Here is a 15,538-nt window from a genome sequence, read left to right as displayed (position 1 = left end):
AGGGTGCGTGTGTTCCTCCTCTTCCTTTCCAGAATGACCTACTCTGTACAAAGTAGCTGTTCTTTCACTCCTTTTCTTTCTTAATGAACTTGCTTTCAGTTTGCACTGTGGACTTACCCCAAATCCTTTCCTGTGGGACACCTAAGAACATTATCTTGGGGTCTGGATTGGGACTTCTTTCTGGTAACAGCTCCAGAAGGTGGGATCTTTCCCCACTGGGAGTTGCAGAGCCAATACGTGAAACCAAAATTGAGCATCAAGCAGAACAAATTTTATTTCCTGGCCAGGAAATGAAAAGCTGGGAACAGCTCTGGCAAATCAACTTCTCAGCTAGCAAAGGGTGAGGGGGTAGAAATATAGGTTTGCTCTAATGAAGGCGTTGGGAATTAAAAATAAGGGAAGGAATGATCATGTATTTTATGGGAAGAGGGGGCAGGTGAACTTCACTGAACCAGTAATACTGCCTTCCTTTTTATCCTTTTAGGACTTCTTCCAGTCAATGTTATGGAGATAGCCGATTGTCATGGTGCTGGTGAGAGCGCCATTTAGTACAGAAACGGGATCATAATGAAGCCTGAGATCTTTTTTAGGTCGTTTGGCCAGCTATCTTCATTCTAACCAGTTTCAGCTGGTTTGATTGCAAAAGCAACTTCTTGAAGCAGGTCCGATTTTTCAAAGATAAGTAGAGTTAAGGCCAGTTGCAGTGGCTCAGGCCTGTAGTCCCAGCACTTTGGGAGGTGGAGACAGGCAATCGCTTGAGCCCAGGAATTCCAGACCACCCTCAACAATATGGTGGAACTCCATCTCTACAAAACATTCAAAAATCAGTTGGGCGTGGTGGCATGGGCCTGCAGTCCCAGCTACACAGGAAGCTGAGGTTGGAGACCAAGATATCAAGGCCTGAGCCCAGGAGATCAAGGCTCCAGTGAACTAAGATTCTACCACTGCACTCCAGCCTGGCCAACAGAGTGAGATCCTGTCAAAACAAACAAACAAAAAACCCCCACTGATTTAAACAGTTCCTGGGCCAAATCTCAGGGAGATAGTGTGACAAAGAGCACTTGGGGCAGGAGAAAAAGGAGCAGGACAAAGTTCTGGGTCCCCGGGAGTGGCTCTCAGGGTCTCAGACCCTGAGGGCTGAGTCTGGGGATTGGGAAACCCAGCGTTGTGGATTCCAGGCTCCCAGGAGTTTCACTTCTTGCTCTCCAAACTGGTGTCGGGTCCTTCTTCCTGGACTTCTTGGGCCTTAGTTCTCATTCCCATTGGGTGTCAGGTTTCTAGAGAAGCCAATCAGCGTCACTAAGATTCCTGGCTATAAAGTCCCCATGCACCCATCAGGACTCAGACCCTCCCCAGATCCCAAAGATGTGGGTCATGGCGCCACGAACCCTCCTTCTGCTGCTCTCCATGGCCTTGCAGCTGACCAAGACCTGGGTGGGTGAGTGCGGGGTTGGGAGGAGCAAGGGGCCCGCCCAGTGGGGATGCAGAGCCCTGGGAAACCGCATCAACGCCCCCTCTCCCGCCCCAATCCCTTCCCTCCCGTCCTCTTCCCCTACTTTGCCCTTCAGGAGGGGCTCGAGCCAGACTCCGCCCCTCCTTGCCCTCAGACTGCCACTCCTTGAGGTATTTCTACACCGCCGTGTCCCGGCCCGGCCGCGGGGAGCCCCGCGTCATCTCTGTGGGCTACGTGGACGACACGCAGGTAGCGCGATTCGACAGCGACGCCGCGAGTCCGAGGATGGAGCCGCGGGCGCCGTGGGTGGAGCAGGAGGGGCCGGAGTATTGGGAGGAGGAGACACGGATAGCCCTGCACATCGCACGGAATTTCCGAGTGAAACTGCAGACCCTGCTCCGCTACTACAACCAGAACGAAACCGGTGAGTGACCCCGGCCCTGTGTGCCAGCACTTACTCTTTTGTAAAGCACCTGTGACAATGAAGAAGAGCTTTACCACCTTGATGACTGTGGTAATGGGGATCTAATTCCAGCAGTCACAGGTCAGGGGAAGGTCCGTGCTGAGGACAGACCTCAGGAGGGCAGTTGGTCCAGGACCCACATCTTTCTTCATGTTCCTGATCCTGCCCTGGGTCTGCAGTCCCAGTTCTGGAAACTTCTCTGGGGTCCAAGCCTGGGGGATTCCTCTAGGACCTCATGGTCCTAACTCCTCCCTGGTCACGACCCCTCCTCATCCCCTGTAGACCACCCGGGTCCCCTCGAGGCTCCGGATCCAAGATCCACCTTGAGGCTGTGGGACCCGCCTAGACCCTCCACTAACCCAAGAGAGCTGCAGGCTCCTTGACCCGGTTTCATATTCAGTTTAGGCCCAAATCCCCGAGGGTTGGTGGGGCAGGGGCGGGGCTGACCGCGGGGGCGGGGCCCAGGGGCGGGGCTGACCGCAGGGGCGGGGCCAGGGTCTCACACCTACCAGGGACTGTTTGGCTGCTACCTGGGGCCCCACGGGCGCCTCCTCCGTGGGTATTACCAGTTCGCCTATGACGGCAAGGATTACATCGCCCTGAATGAGGACCTACGCTCCTGGTCCGCCGCGGACCACGTGGCTCAGATCACCCAGCACGAGTTCGAGGCACAGAAACACGCGGAGGAGGTCAGGACCCATCTGGAGGGCACGTGTGTGGAGCGGCTCCGCAGATACCTGGAGAACGGGAAGGAGACGCTGCAGCGCGCGGGTAAGGGGCGCCGCAGGGCAACTCTCCCATCTCCTTCTTAGGCTGGAACTGTGCCCACAGCTGATAGACCTCAAAGAATAGAAGAAACAGGGAAAGAGGCCAGAATGCCACTCCTTCCTTGGATCAGGAGAGGGAGCTGTCACCCTGTGTACAGGAGATCCTGTACCAAAGAGTGACTCTTAAAGGGCCAGCCCCTCTCAGGGGCAATTAAGGAATCTAGTCTCGCTGGAGATTCCATCCTTCAAATGAACTGATCAGCAGTTCTATTTGACTCCCAGTGTTAGGGATCATGGGGGACTTTCTCTCCTGCCTGGTTCTCAGCCCCACACCAAGTGTCTGTTGAGGTTTGACTTCAGCTTTTCTCAGTCACTCAGCATCCGCTCAAGCCAGGACCAGAAATCCCTTTTCACCTTCTACCCTGAGCTATCTCACCCCGATTCTAGAACTTTCCAAGGAATAAGAGGCTATCCTAGATCCCTAAGTCCAGGCTAGTGTCTGGGCTTTGCCCTCTTCTCCTACTCTAATTGTCCTCTTCGTTCTCAGGATGGTCACATAGGCACTGCTGGACTGTCCCATGAGAGATGCAAAGTGCCTGAGTTTTCTGACTCTTCCCCTCAGATCCCCCAAAGACGAAAGTGACCCACCACCCTATCTCTGACTATGAGGCCACCCTGAGGTGCTGGGCCCTGGGTTTCTACCCTGCGGAGATCACACTGACCTGGCAGCGGGATGGGGAGGACCAGACCCAGGACATGGAGCTTGTGGAGACCAGGCCTGCAGGAGATGGAACCTTCCAGAAGTGGGCGTCTGTGGTGGTGTCTTCTGGAGAGGAGCAGAGATACACGTGCCAAGTGCAGCACGAGGGGCTGCCTGAGCCCCTCACCCTGAGATGGGGTAAGGAGGGGATGGGGTGTCATGTCGCTTCTCCAGGAAAGCAGGAGTCCCTCTGCAGCCCTTCAGCAGGGTCAGGGCTGAGGCCTGGGGGTCAGGGCCCTTCACCTTCCCCTCCTTTCCCAGAGCCATCTTCCCAGCCCACCATTTCCATTGTGGGCATCGTTGCTGGCCTGGTTGTCCTTGGAGCTGTAGTCACTGGATCTGTGGTCGCTGCTGTGATGTGGAGGAGAAAGAACTCAGGTAGGGAATGGGTGTAGGGTGGGGTCTGAGTTTTCTTATCCCACTGGAAGTTTCAAGCTCCAGGTAGAGATGTGCCCTGCCTTGTTACTGGGAAGTACCAGCCTGGGGCCCTGTGTGCCAGCACTTACTCTTTTGTAAAGCACCTGTGACATTGAAGGACAGATTTATCACCTTGATGACTGTGGTGATAGGGACCTGATTCCAGCAGTCACAGGTCAGGGGATGGTCCCTGCTGAGGATAGGCCTCAGAAGGGCAGTTGGTCCAGAACCCACATCTCCTCTTCATGTTCCTGATCCCGCCTTGGGTCTACAGTCATGGTTCTGCAAACTTCTCTGGGATCCAAGGCGTGGGGGTTCCTCTAGGACCTCATGGCCCTGCCTCTTCCCTGGCCTCTCACAGGACATTTTCTTCCTACAGATAGAAATGGAGGGAGCAACTCTCAGGTTGCAGGTAAGTATGAAGGAGGCTGATCCCCGAAATCCTTGGAATATTGTGGTCAGGAGTCCATGGGGGAGTTCACCCATCCCACAATTCATCTTCTAGCCACATCTCCACTGGGCTCTGACCAGGTCCTGTTAATTTTTTCCTCCTTTTTTTATTTTATGGAATTTCAGTGGTTTGTGTTTGGTTTTGGTTTTGAGACAGGATCTAGTTCTGTTGCCTGGGCTGGAGTGCAGTGGCAAAATTTTGGGTCAAGTGTTCCTCCCACCACAGCCTCCCAAGAAGCTGAGATTTCAGGCACATGCTACCACATCCGGCTAACTTTTGTATTTTGTTGTGGAGATGGCATTTCACCATGTTGCCCAGGCTGGTCTGGAATTCCTGAGCTCAAGCAAATCTGCCTGCCCCTCAAAGTGCTGGGATGAGATACATGAGCCACCAAGCTTGGCCAGGTCCTTTTTTTTTCTACCCAGGCAGTAACGGTGCCCAGGGCTCTGGTGTGTCACTCAAGGCTTATAAAGATAAAACCCTGGAGGGACTGAAGTGGGTTGGGGGTGGGGCAAAGGGAATAGGAGTGGGTCATGGGGATTTGCTGATTTGGAATTTTTGATTGTGTGATGGGCTGTTTAGAGTGTCACCACTTACCATGAGTGACCTGAATTTGTTCATGACTATTTTTCTGTCACCTGAGACAACTGCCCTGTGAGGAACACAGATGTAGGATTTCTTCACGCCTCCCCTTTGTGACTTCAAGAGACTCTGACTTCTCTTTCTGCAAAGGCATCTGAATATATCTGGGTCCCTGTTAGCATAATGTGAGGAAGTGGAGAGACAACCTACCTCCTTGTCCACCATGACCCCCTTCCTCACACTGACCTGTGTTCCTTCCCTGTTCTAGAGGTGTGCGGTTGACATGTCCCCATCCCTGTCTCAACATTATGGTACACGGAGCCACAGCCTCTTACTTTTCTGTTAAAAATAGGAACCTGGGTCTCAATTTATTTTTTCATATTCGTGTGATGAAATGGAGTTGAGGAAGCTACAGTCATAGCTGGAAATACCGACAGATAATTCCACAGCACATCTCTAACAAATTTAGCCTATTTCTATTTTCTAGCCTATTCCTTACCACCTGTAGTCTTGACCATATCCCTTGGAGTTGAATATTGTTTTTATACTGCTTTTGTTTGAATGTTCCCTCCAATACTCATGTTGAGACTTAATCCCTAATGTGGCAATACTAAAAGGTGGAGCTTTTAAGACATGATTGGATCATAAGGCTCTGTCTTCATTCACAGATTAATGGACTAATGGGTTATCACAGGAATGGGACAGGTGGCTTTATAAGGAGAAGAGAGAACTGAGCTAGCATACCAAGCCCCCTTGCCATGCAATGCCCTGCACATCCTCAGGACTCTGCAGAGTCCCCATCAGCAAGAAGGTTCTCACCAGATACAGCCCCTCAACCTTGGACTTCCCATTCTTCAGAACTATGAGAAATAAATTTCATTTCTTTATAAATTACCAGTTTCATATATTCTGTTAAAAGCAACAGAAAATGGACCAAGGCAGGAAATTGGTCCTAAGAAATAGGGCGCTGCTGATAACAAATACATGAAGACATGGATTCAGCTTTGAAACTGAGGAGCAGGAAGCCTAGATTCTGGTGAGAGATTAGAAGACAAGAAGTCTAGAGAAAGCTTCAAACTCCTTAGAGACTCATTATATGGTCATGACCAGAATATTGGTAGAAATGTAGACACTAAAGACCACTCTGATGAGGTTTCAGATGAGACTGGGGAATAAAGTATTGGAAATGGAACTAAAGGCCATCCATGTTATAAATTCGCAAAGAACTTGGCTGAACTCTGTCCATACCCAAGCGCTTTGTGGAAGGCCAAACTTTAGAGCAATGAACTAGCATATCTGACAGAAGAAATTTCTAGGCAAAATATAAAAGCAGCTGCTTGGTTACTTTTGGTCACTTACACTAAGATTCAGGAGCAAAGAAATAAAGACAGAATATATAATTAAAAAGGAAGCAGAGCAGAAAGATTTGGAAAACCAAACCTGGCCATGTGAAAAGTGAACAGGCGTGTTCAGGGGAGGAAACCAAGGATATAGCTCAGTGGCCATTTGTTAAAGAGCAAGGGATAGAATACAACCAGATACTATTTCTCAAGAGAATGGAAGACCACGAAGGCACTTCAGAAATCTTTGAGGCTGCCCCTCCTATCACAGGGCCAGAGGCCAAGGAGGAGAGAATGGTTCCAGGGGACAGGCTCTCTCCAGGAGCTCACTGCCCAGGACCACCTTGCTCCCTACACCCAGGGACCCTGCTCCCTACACCCCAGCACAGTACTCACTCAGTGGTCACCCGAGAAGTGACCCTAGGCGTGGCTTATGCCATGGCTCCATATGGTACAAATAGACCTTGGTAGTCTGCATGGGATGCTAACTCTGCAGCCTTGCAGAAAGTAAGAGCAGTGGAAGCTTCCTCCACCCAGATTTCAAAGATGTCTTTGAAGTCCTGGAAGATTAGGCAGAGACTTGTTGCAGAAGTGAAGGCACAACAGAGAGCCTCCACTAGAGTGATGCAAAGTAGAAATGTGAGGTGGAGCTGCCACAGAGAGCCCCTACCAGGGAAATGTCTAGTGCAGTCATGGAAGCCAGGCCACCAGAGAGAGTGCCTTGTAGAGTGGTGAGAGCAGGACCCGATCGCCACCACGACCCAACCACCAGCAGGACCCCAGAACTGGAGTCATTAGCAGCGTGCAATGCCCACTTCAGAAAGCTTCAGGCATCAGCCTCCAATCCGTACTAGCAGTCACATGGGCTGTACCAAGCAAAGCCACAGACACAGGGCTACCTGAGGACTTGGGACCCAATACCTGCTCCAGTGTGTCTGGAAGGAAGCACATGGAGTTGGAAAAGATGATAATTCACTTACCATACACACTGTTTCTCTCCCACGACCCTTTAACAGAATCTTCTTCATTCTCCTCACACTCCCAAGATGAGCTGAGGCAAACTTTGAAATATAATTGAAGCTGTATTTGAACATCACTTTTATTTCATTTGTGCATTTTGCACCTTATTCTTTTTGGTTTTTAACCACTTTCAAGACATCCTTGGGCTTCCATTGCCATGGACCACCCAGAACTGCATTCCCTGATCTGTGTTCTAGTTCTGGTTATGTCGACTTTTCCCTTCTCCCTGGTTGATCCCCCTAATTACCTGAGTCTATTCTGTCAGGCAATATCCAGTGAAAAGGTAATGTGCATGGTGGTAAAGCCCAGGGAGTCCTGGGTGTAAATTTTTACTTTGCCATTTCCTACCTGTGTGATTATGCCATGGAGATTCGCCTTTCTGGGTTCCAGTTCCTCATCTTGTACATGACACCATTTTCCTGGGAGAGTTATTATGAAGCTAATAGAAAGTACCTGTGCTGTGGTTTGAATGTGTCCTACCAAAAGCATGTGTTGGAAACTTAATCACTAAAGCAACCATATAGGGAGGTGGAATGTTATGACAGGTGTTTAGGACATGAGGGTTCCAGCTTTATGGATGGATTAATACAGATTATAGAAGGGCTTGAGGTTGAGCCCTTGCCCTCACTCACCTACTTGCATTAAGTACTAAGTCAATTAGGTTCAGGAGTCTGGTGGGGCACTTTCAGAAATTACAATAATAGGGACTCTCAGGAGGTAGGATTTTGTTTTTTCTTTTTCTTTTTTTGAGAAAGAGTGTCACTGTCGCCCAGGGTGGAGTACAGTGGCATAATGATGGCTCACTGCAGCCTTGCACCCAAGGCACAGGTGATTTTCCCACCTCAGTCACCCGAGCTGCAACTACAGGCAAATGCCACCACATCTGGGTATTTTTGCCCAGACTTGTCTTTGACTCCTGGCCTCAATCCACCCAACTTGTCCTCCCAAAGTGCTGGGATTACAGGCATGAGTCACCACGCCCGGCCAGTAGGTAGGATTCTTGCTCCTAATGCATGGCTCTTGTGGAGTTTGGGAACAAGGAGAGTGGTTTATCTTTTCCTGATTCCCTTCAGTTGAATGAACTGAGGTAAGCGAGTTTGAATAAAAAAGAGAAATTGCCTCCACTTTAGTAGTTATGCTGCATAGTGGTGGTATTGGTACTATTATTGATAGTTACTGTCAGTTTTGACAGGCTACAATCCGCAGCTACCTGTTACAAAGTGCTTAGTACAAAGAAGGGATTTACCAGAAGGGATAACTCTCTCGGCTAGTTATTTCACGCTCAGAAAACTGGATGTGAGTGCATTTGTTTTCATTATCAAACTCAGCTCTGTTCAACAAAAACAGAATGAAAGCCACATGTGAAATTTAAATGTTTCCTGTAGCCATAGTAATAATTTTTTTAAAACAAGCGAAAATTTTTAATAATATATTTTATTTAACCCAATATAGCTAAAATATAAGCACTGCCACATGTATTTTATAAAAAGTATTCATTAGACTTTTTGCTTTTTTTAATACTAAATCTCTGAAACTTGAAGTGCATTTTATATTCAGTTCCTCCCTTGCTCTAGCCAAAGTAGTCTCACTTTTCTCACCTTAAAATGGGAGAGAAATTGAACCTACTCACAGGATTGCTGTGAGGACTGAGACCTGTAAACATCTATTCCTCGCTCACCGGGTATCAGACACTATACGAAATGCTTTGTGTGCATTTAATCCTCACATTCTTCCCGTGAAGTAGGAACAGTTATCACCCCACTCGACAGATGAGCAAACTGACAGCTAGAAAAGCTTAAGGAATTTCCTCAAGGGTACACAATTACTAAGAGGCTAAGCTGGGATTTGGACCCAGACAGCCTGACTCCAAAGTTGGACGTTTTATCCACTCTGCTAGAAAAGCAAAGGAAATATGCAGTCTATTTAGGAAAGAATGGATGTGTTTGTTCATAAAGCATAACAGTTGGTGTGGGTAACCAATGAAGACTGCTTGATATAGCCATTAAGCACAAATTCATGTGAGTACACATAAGAGCACAGCCACCAGATTCCACAACAAAGTGCGTGTGTGTGTGTGCATGTGTGCACATGGGTGTGTATGTGTGCTGGTGTGGAGAAAACTTGATCAATAATGTCCAAGCCACTCTCCAGGACCTCTTCCAATCAGGGTCCCAGGAGCAGATGGTAGGCAAAGGGCAGGAAGAATCTGTCCCTCAAGCTGCAAACAGGGGCCATAAAATAGCCAAAAGGCAGTGTTTGGGGTGCAACTGAACTTACAAGGCAAAGAGGAGAGACTGGGAGAGGGCTGAGAGAGGAAAACTGGGTGTGAGGTTGTCATGCAAAGCAGGTCCTTTGGGGTCATCACCTGTGGCTCACCAGGGCTCAGGATAAAAGCCAGGATATCACATACTATGGATTAAGAAACAGGCTTTTGAGGGAATTTTCAATTCAGTGCCAGTAAGTAAAGAGAAGGCATGAGTCCCATTCCTTCTATTTTTCCATTGAAGAGCAAACTGGGCACGCTACTGGACATGCAGGCGGAGGGGAGGTACGCGGCAGTGTGTTATTGCTCTCCACTGTAAGTCACGCATGAGAGCAGCCTTGTCAATGAAGAGACACACAAACAGCGTGGGCACCTAGCACTCTTGATTAGAGTGTCAGTTATTGACAGGGTGTAGTAAGCTGACTTCTAAGGTGGTCCCCAGTGGTCCCCCATCCTGGTATTCAAGCCTTTGTGGGATCCTTCCCACCTTGAGTTTGGTATGGATCTAGTCACTTAATTCTAACCAATGGAATATGACAAAGGTAAGAGTCTGTCATATCCGTGATTAGGCAGTAAGAGTTTGTGGCTTTTATCTTGCTAGCTGACTCTCTCATTTACTGACTCAAGGAAGCAAACTGCCATATTAGAGAGGTCCATGTGCTGCGGAACTGAGAGCGCTCTCCACCCAACATCCAAGAGGAACCAGAGCCTTCACCTACCACCCTTCCTGCTTCCTACCAGCAACGAAGCCAGTGAGCTTGGAAGCGCCTCCTTTCCTAGTCAAGTCTTCAGAGAAGACTCCAACTATGATTGCAGCCTTGAGAGGCCCTGAAGAGAGGACCCAGCTATGCTGTATTGAACTGCTGACCTGCAAATATTGTGAGATAATAAAGGTGTGTTGTTTTAAGTCACTTTTTTTAGGGTAATTTGTATGCTATAATGATAACTAGTACACTGGGGATGTTCGGAAATGCCAGCTACCCAGGAACTGCCAGGAGTGAGAAAAACACTACTGGTTCCACTGGATTCTAACTTTTGGAAACCCCACTCACTGGAAGAAGGAGTCCCAGGTTCTAATGAGTTCATTTTTCAGGCAACCCAGAATGAGCTCCCAGCATCATTTCCAGATAGTGCTGCTCCTGATATCACAAATGCAGCAGAATAACAGCAAATTGAGTACATAGGACAGTAGGCTGCAGACCCCCTCATGTGCCAATGATCTTTATAGAGACTTGAAACCTCATTATGCACAGAGTTGATAAAGGCACCAAATGAACTAGACAGAGGATGAAGACTTGAGTGGAGTAAATGTCTGTATCTCAACTAAGAAATGTTTCTGTAACCACAAAGGGGATAAAACAGGAAGATGTGGTAAACTGTGGCAGAAGTTAAGGCCGAAAAGAAAAGACAGAAAAAAAAAACAGTGAATTTAAAGATACTTAAGAGACATAACGACAGAAATTAATAAGTGCATCTCTTTGGATCATAATATAAACACATCCATTTTTAGAAATGATCATTTCTTGTAATTATGAAGTTCATAAATTTCTCTTAGAGCCACATTTAAAAATGTTTACTGACAAAGTATGTCTGAAATGTTCTTCAAAATACCCAGCATGTATTATGGGTGAGAACTAGGTAAGGGTATAAATGGTGCAAGATTAGCTGAGTTGATGATTCTTGAAGGTAATTCATAGTTGATACATATATGATGGTTCACTGTACTATTTTCTCTACTAGTGTCATACTTGAAGTGTCAATAATTTTTTTTTCAAAAGAATGAAGCTGAAAGCCAAGATCCTTGAAAATCATACACCTTCTTCCAGGGACAAGCTCTGTGAGGAAACATGATGGGATCATTCCTGAGGGGTTTGGTAAGGAGGTCTCCCGAGATGAGGGGAAACTCTGCTGGGGGCCTCAGAGATATCATTTTCCCACCTGATTGGACAGTTTCACTCCTCTTGGACCCTGATGACATTTTCACAGCCATGTGCTGAGAAGAGCATCCTTGCAGGAGGAAGGTTCAGTCACAGGGCGGGAGAAGGGAGAAATAGACAAGGAGAGCAGAAACCCCCATTTCAGACTCCCCAGCAGCATCTGAGAAAGAAGGTCGGGAAAGAAAGGTCAGCCTGGGCCTTCCCCCACCCTCCCCAGCTTTGGTTCCCTGATTAGTGCTCCCAACTCAAGGAAGCAAGCTGCAGGTCCTGGCACTGTCTTCTCTTGGGAGCTAATTATGGCAATGTACCACAATGTACTATTGCTCAGACTAAAAGTGGTTTCTTATGTTTTTTAATTCCCCTTGAAAATCTTCTCTTGTGACAAAAAAAAAAAAAACACCTCTGGGTATACAGAAAATAGATTGTGTCATAACTGTAACTAACGTGTACTTCCACTACATATCCAAGATACAAATACATTCACAACTTTATTTTTCCATTGATCCATTCTAATGCCCTTGAGGCTTCCCGTGAGATGTCTAAGCACCCCACAGTCAAAGGGGATACTCACAGTCTCCCTCAGTCCTAAGAACGGAAAAGAAGCTGTTGCCCTTCTCTGCTACAGGTGTTGCTGTTGAAAACTCATCCCACACAATTGATGGAGATGACTTTTCACTGCCTTAGTCATCTAAACAGGCCTTGGTGATCCACATTCTGGTCTAGATTACTAGGGTTCTCTAAGGGACAGATGACTATTGAAGCTGAGTGATGCAAACACTTTGCTATTCTTTCTAATTTTTTCTGTTTGACGTTTTCCATAATAAAAAGTTAAAAAATAAAACTTAAAACTATCTAACAGGCTGGGCACGGTGGCTCATGTCTGTAATCCCAGCACTTTGGGAGGCCGTGGGACATAGATCACTTGAGCCCCAGCATTCAAGACCACCCTGGGCAACATGGAGAAACCCCATCTCCACACACACACAAAAAAAATTCGATGGGTGTGGTGGCAGGCTCCTGTAGTCCCAGCTACTCAGGAAGCTGAGGTGGGAGGATCACTTGAGCCCAAGAGGCACAGGCTGCAGTGAGCCAAGATGGTACCACTGCACTGTATCCTGGGCAACAGAGCCAGAACTTGTCTCAAAACAATAAGAAAAACAAACACAAACCACTGAAATTCCATAGAATAAAGAAAGGGTAAAAAAATTAGTAGGACCTGGTCAGAGTCCACAGAAGATGTGGATAAAGGAAAAATTTTGGATTGGGTGAGCTCTCCCATGGGCTCTCGACCACAACATCCCAAGGATCTCAGGGATCAACCACCTTTGTACTTACCTGCAGCCTGAGAGAAGCTCCCTCCTTTTCTACCTGTTGGAAGAAAATATCCTGTGAGAGGCCAGGGAGGAGGCAGGGCCATGAAATCCTAGGCTATGGGTCCTAGACTTGGATCCCAGAGAATTTCGCAGAACTGTGACTGCAGACCCAGGGCAGGATCAGGAAATATCAAAAAAGGTGATGTGGGTCTTGGACCAACTGCCCTCCTGAGGTCTGTCCTCAGCAGGGACCTTTCACTAACCTGTAACTGCTGAGAACAGGTCCCCATCACCACAATCATCAAGGTAATAAATTTGTCCTTCATTTTCACAGGTACGAAAGAGTAAGTGGTGGTACACAGGGCCCCAGGCTGGTACTTCCAAGTTATGAGGTAGGGCATACCCCCACCTGCGTGCTGTTAGGAGTAAATGAGGTTTTGTTCATTTTTTTGTTTGTTTATTTGTTTTTTGAGACAAAGTTTCACTCTTGTTGCCCAGGCTGGAGTGCAGTGGTGCAATCTCGGCTCACTGCAACCTCTGCCTCCTTGGTTCCAGTAATTCTCATGCCTCAGCCCTCAAAGTAGCTGAGATTACAGGTGCCTGCCGCCACGCCCGGCTAATTTTTATATTTTTAGTATATATGAGGTATCACCACGTTGGCCAGGCTGGTCTCGAACTCCTGACCTCAGGTGATCTACCCACCTTCAGCCTTCCAAAGTGCTGGGATTACAGGCGTGAGCCACCATGCTGGGCTGGATTAAATGTGTTTCAATACACCAAAAGCACCAAGAACAGTGCCTGAGACATAGTAAGTGCTAGAGTTTCTGTTAAATAAAACATATACCAAAGTGATGCTAAATTCAAGGTCCTGATCCTTTGCACACCACACACCCAGTATGTTTAGAATTGTGTTCAACTTCCACTTACACATTCACAGTAAAATGTCTCTGGATAATTGAATGATCTGTGTGAAGTGTCCATCATCTTTTACATGAAACTTGGTACAATATACAACAATATTCTCTTGTATCATAATAAATAATTTACCAAGCTAACACAGGCTTACTTTTTTTAAATTCTTTTTTCCAAACAGCATAAAATTACACTGCTATATTTTTAAATTCCAGATAATTTGAAAAATATCGGCAAAGAAGACTTGATATAGAGCTATTCTCACACTGGAATACCTGAGACTGAATGCACACGGGGAGCTTCAGAAGGCGGAGCTCTGCAGCCCTGGAGCAGGGAGTCTACCACAGGGTGGTGGAGAAGGCCAAAGAACAGGGTGGAAACCAGAACTTTTTCCCACAGATGGTGCGGTAATTTCAGAGAGTGCTCCCACAGCTGAAACTCTAATGGCTCCAGGAAGCAAAACCTTAGTTGTCAGTAGGGTGATTGCAAATTTCAAGCATGCAGCTACTATTCTACAACTCACTAAATTCTCAAACATATCCAAAACTCCAAAGAAACCACTGACAAAAAAACAAACAAACAAACAAAACAAAAAACCCCACAGGAAAGAAGAGGAGAAAGGGATATTCTTAAGGAAATGTTGCCCTGTGAAGCATCTGCACTAATAGGAATTAGGGCAGACCAGTCAAAGGGCCTACAGGCGGCCGGGCGCAGTGGCTCACGCCTGTAATCCCAGCACTTTGGGAGGCCGAGGCGGGTGGATCACGAGGTCAAGAGATAGAGACCATCCTGGTCAACATGGTGAAACCCCCGTCTCTACTAAAAATACAAAAAATTACCTGGGCATGGTGGCGCATGCCTGTAATCCCAGCTACTCAGGAGGCCAAGGCAGGAGAATTGCCTGAACCCAGGAGGCAGAAGTTGCGGTGAGCCGAGATCGCGCCATTGCACTCCAGCCTGGGTAACAAGAGCGAAACTCTGTCTCAAAAAAAAAAGGGCCTACAGGCAGGCCATTAGAACTCAGTGTGTTCAGAATGGAGGAATCTTTTTCATCTAAATATGTTTCTAAGTGTGTTCCCTTGGCAGATGTCAAGTCAAAAAAGACCAAAAAAAAAGAATGAGCTATTTTCGTTTTTTTTTTTTTTTTTTTTGGAGATGGAGTTTGGCTCTTGTTACCCAGGCTGGAGTGCAATGGCGCGATCTCGGCTCACCGCAACCTCCGCCTCCTGGGTTCAGGCAATTCTCCTGCCTCAGCCTCCTGAGTAGCTGGGATTACAGACGCGCCACCATGCCCAGCTAATTTTTTTGTGTTTTTAGTAGAGACGGGGTTTCACCATGTTGACCAGGATGGTCTCGATCTCTTGACCTCATGATCCACCTGCCTCAGCCTCCCAAACTGCTGGGATTATAGGCGTGAGGCACTGCGTCCGGCAGCCATTTTAATATTGACAAAAATTTTGCTGTTTGTTGTGGTAGCTTTTCTTTGTTTGTTTGTTTTTTGGTCTATCAAGCTGTGGAAACCAACCTAGGAAACCCCTTCTCTAATATTCTTCCTGATGACTCTAGAAACCCAACTGAATGGAATCCATTTGGCACATTTAACTTAGTCTCTTGTTTTTCTTTTTGTTTAGCTTTTGTTTTTATTTGTTGTTGTTGTTGTTGTTCTTTTTTGAGATGGAGTCTTGCTGTGTCACCAGGCTGGAGTGCAGTGGCGTGATTTCTGACTCCCGGGTTCAAGTGATTCCCCTCTCTCAGCCTCCCGAGTAGCTGGGACTACAGGCACCTGCCACCACGCCCGGCTAATTTTTTGTATTGTAGTAGAGACTGGATTTCATCATGTTAGCCAGGATGGTCTCAATC

The 15,538-nt window shown here is 47.3% G+C and overlaps 1 protein-coding gene across 1 annotated transcript in view; it reads left to right on the top strand.

The window, feature by feature from the left end:
* Nucleotides 1–1,365: 1,365 nt before the first annotated feature.
* LOC105711154 (saoe class I histocompatibility antigen, A alpha chain-like) overlaps nt 1,366–15,538 on the top strand; it is a 64,180-nt gene continuing 50,007 nt past the window's right edge. Inside the window, exons 1-6 of the mRNA XM_021671476.2 lie at nt 1,366–1,438; nt 1,608–1,877; nt 2,412–2,687; nt 3,306–3,581; nt 3,705–3,821; nt 3,962–4,020. Of these exons, the coding sequence (XP_021527151.2) occupies nt 1,366–1,438; nt 1,608–1,877; nt 2,412–2,687; nt 3,306–3,581; nt 3,705–3,821; nt 3,962–4,020 (1,071 nt within the window). Of the gene's footprint in view, nt 1,439–1,607; nt 1,878–2,411; nt 2,688–3,305; nt 3,582–3,704; nt 3,822–3,961 lie in introns of the transcript that reaches the window.

This window comes from Aotus nancymaae, unplaced genomic scaffold, assembly GCF_030222135.1.
Source record: "Aotus nancymaae isolate 86718 unplaced genomic scaffold, 86718_ANA_hifiasm-v0.15.2.pri h1tg000027l, whole genome shotgun sequence".
In the NCBI taxonomy this organism is placed as follows: Eukaryota; Metazoa; Chordata; class Mammalia; order Primates; family Aotidae; genus Aotus; species Aotus nancymaae.
The sequence above is the reverse complement of the archived record's forward strand: the minus strand, read 5'-3'. Positions and strand labels throughout refer to the sequence as shown.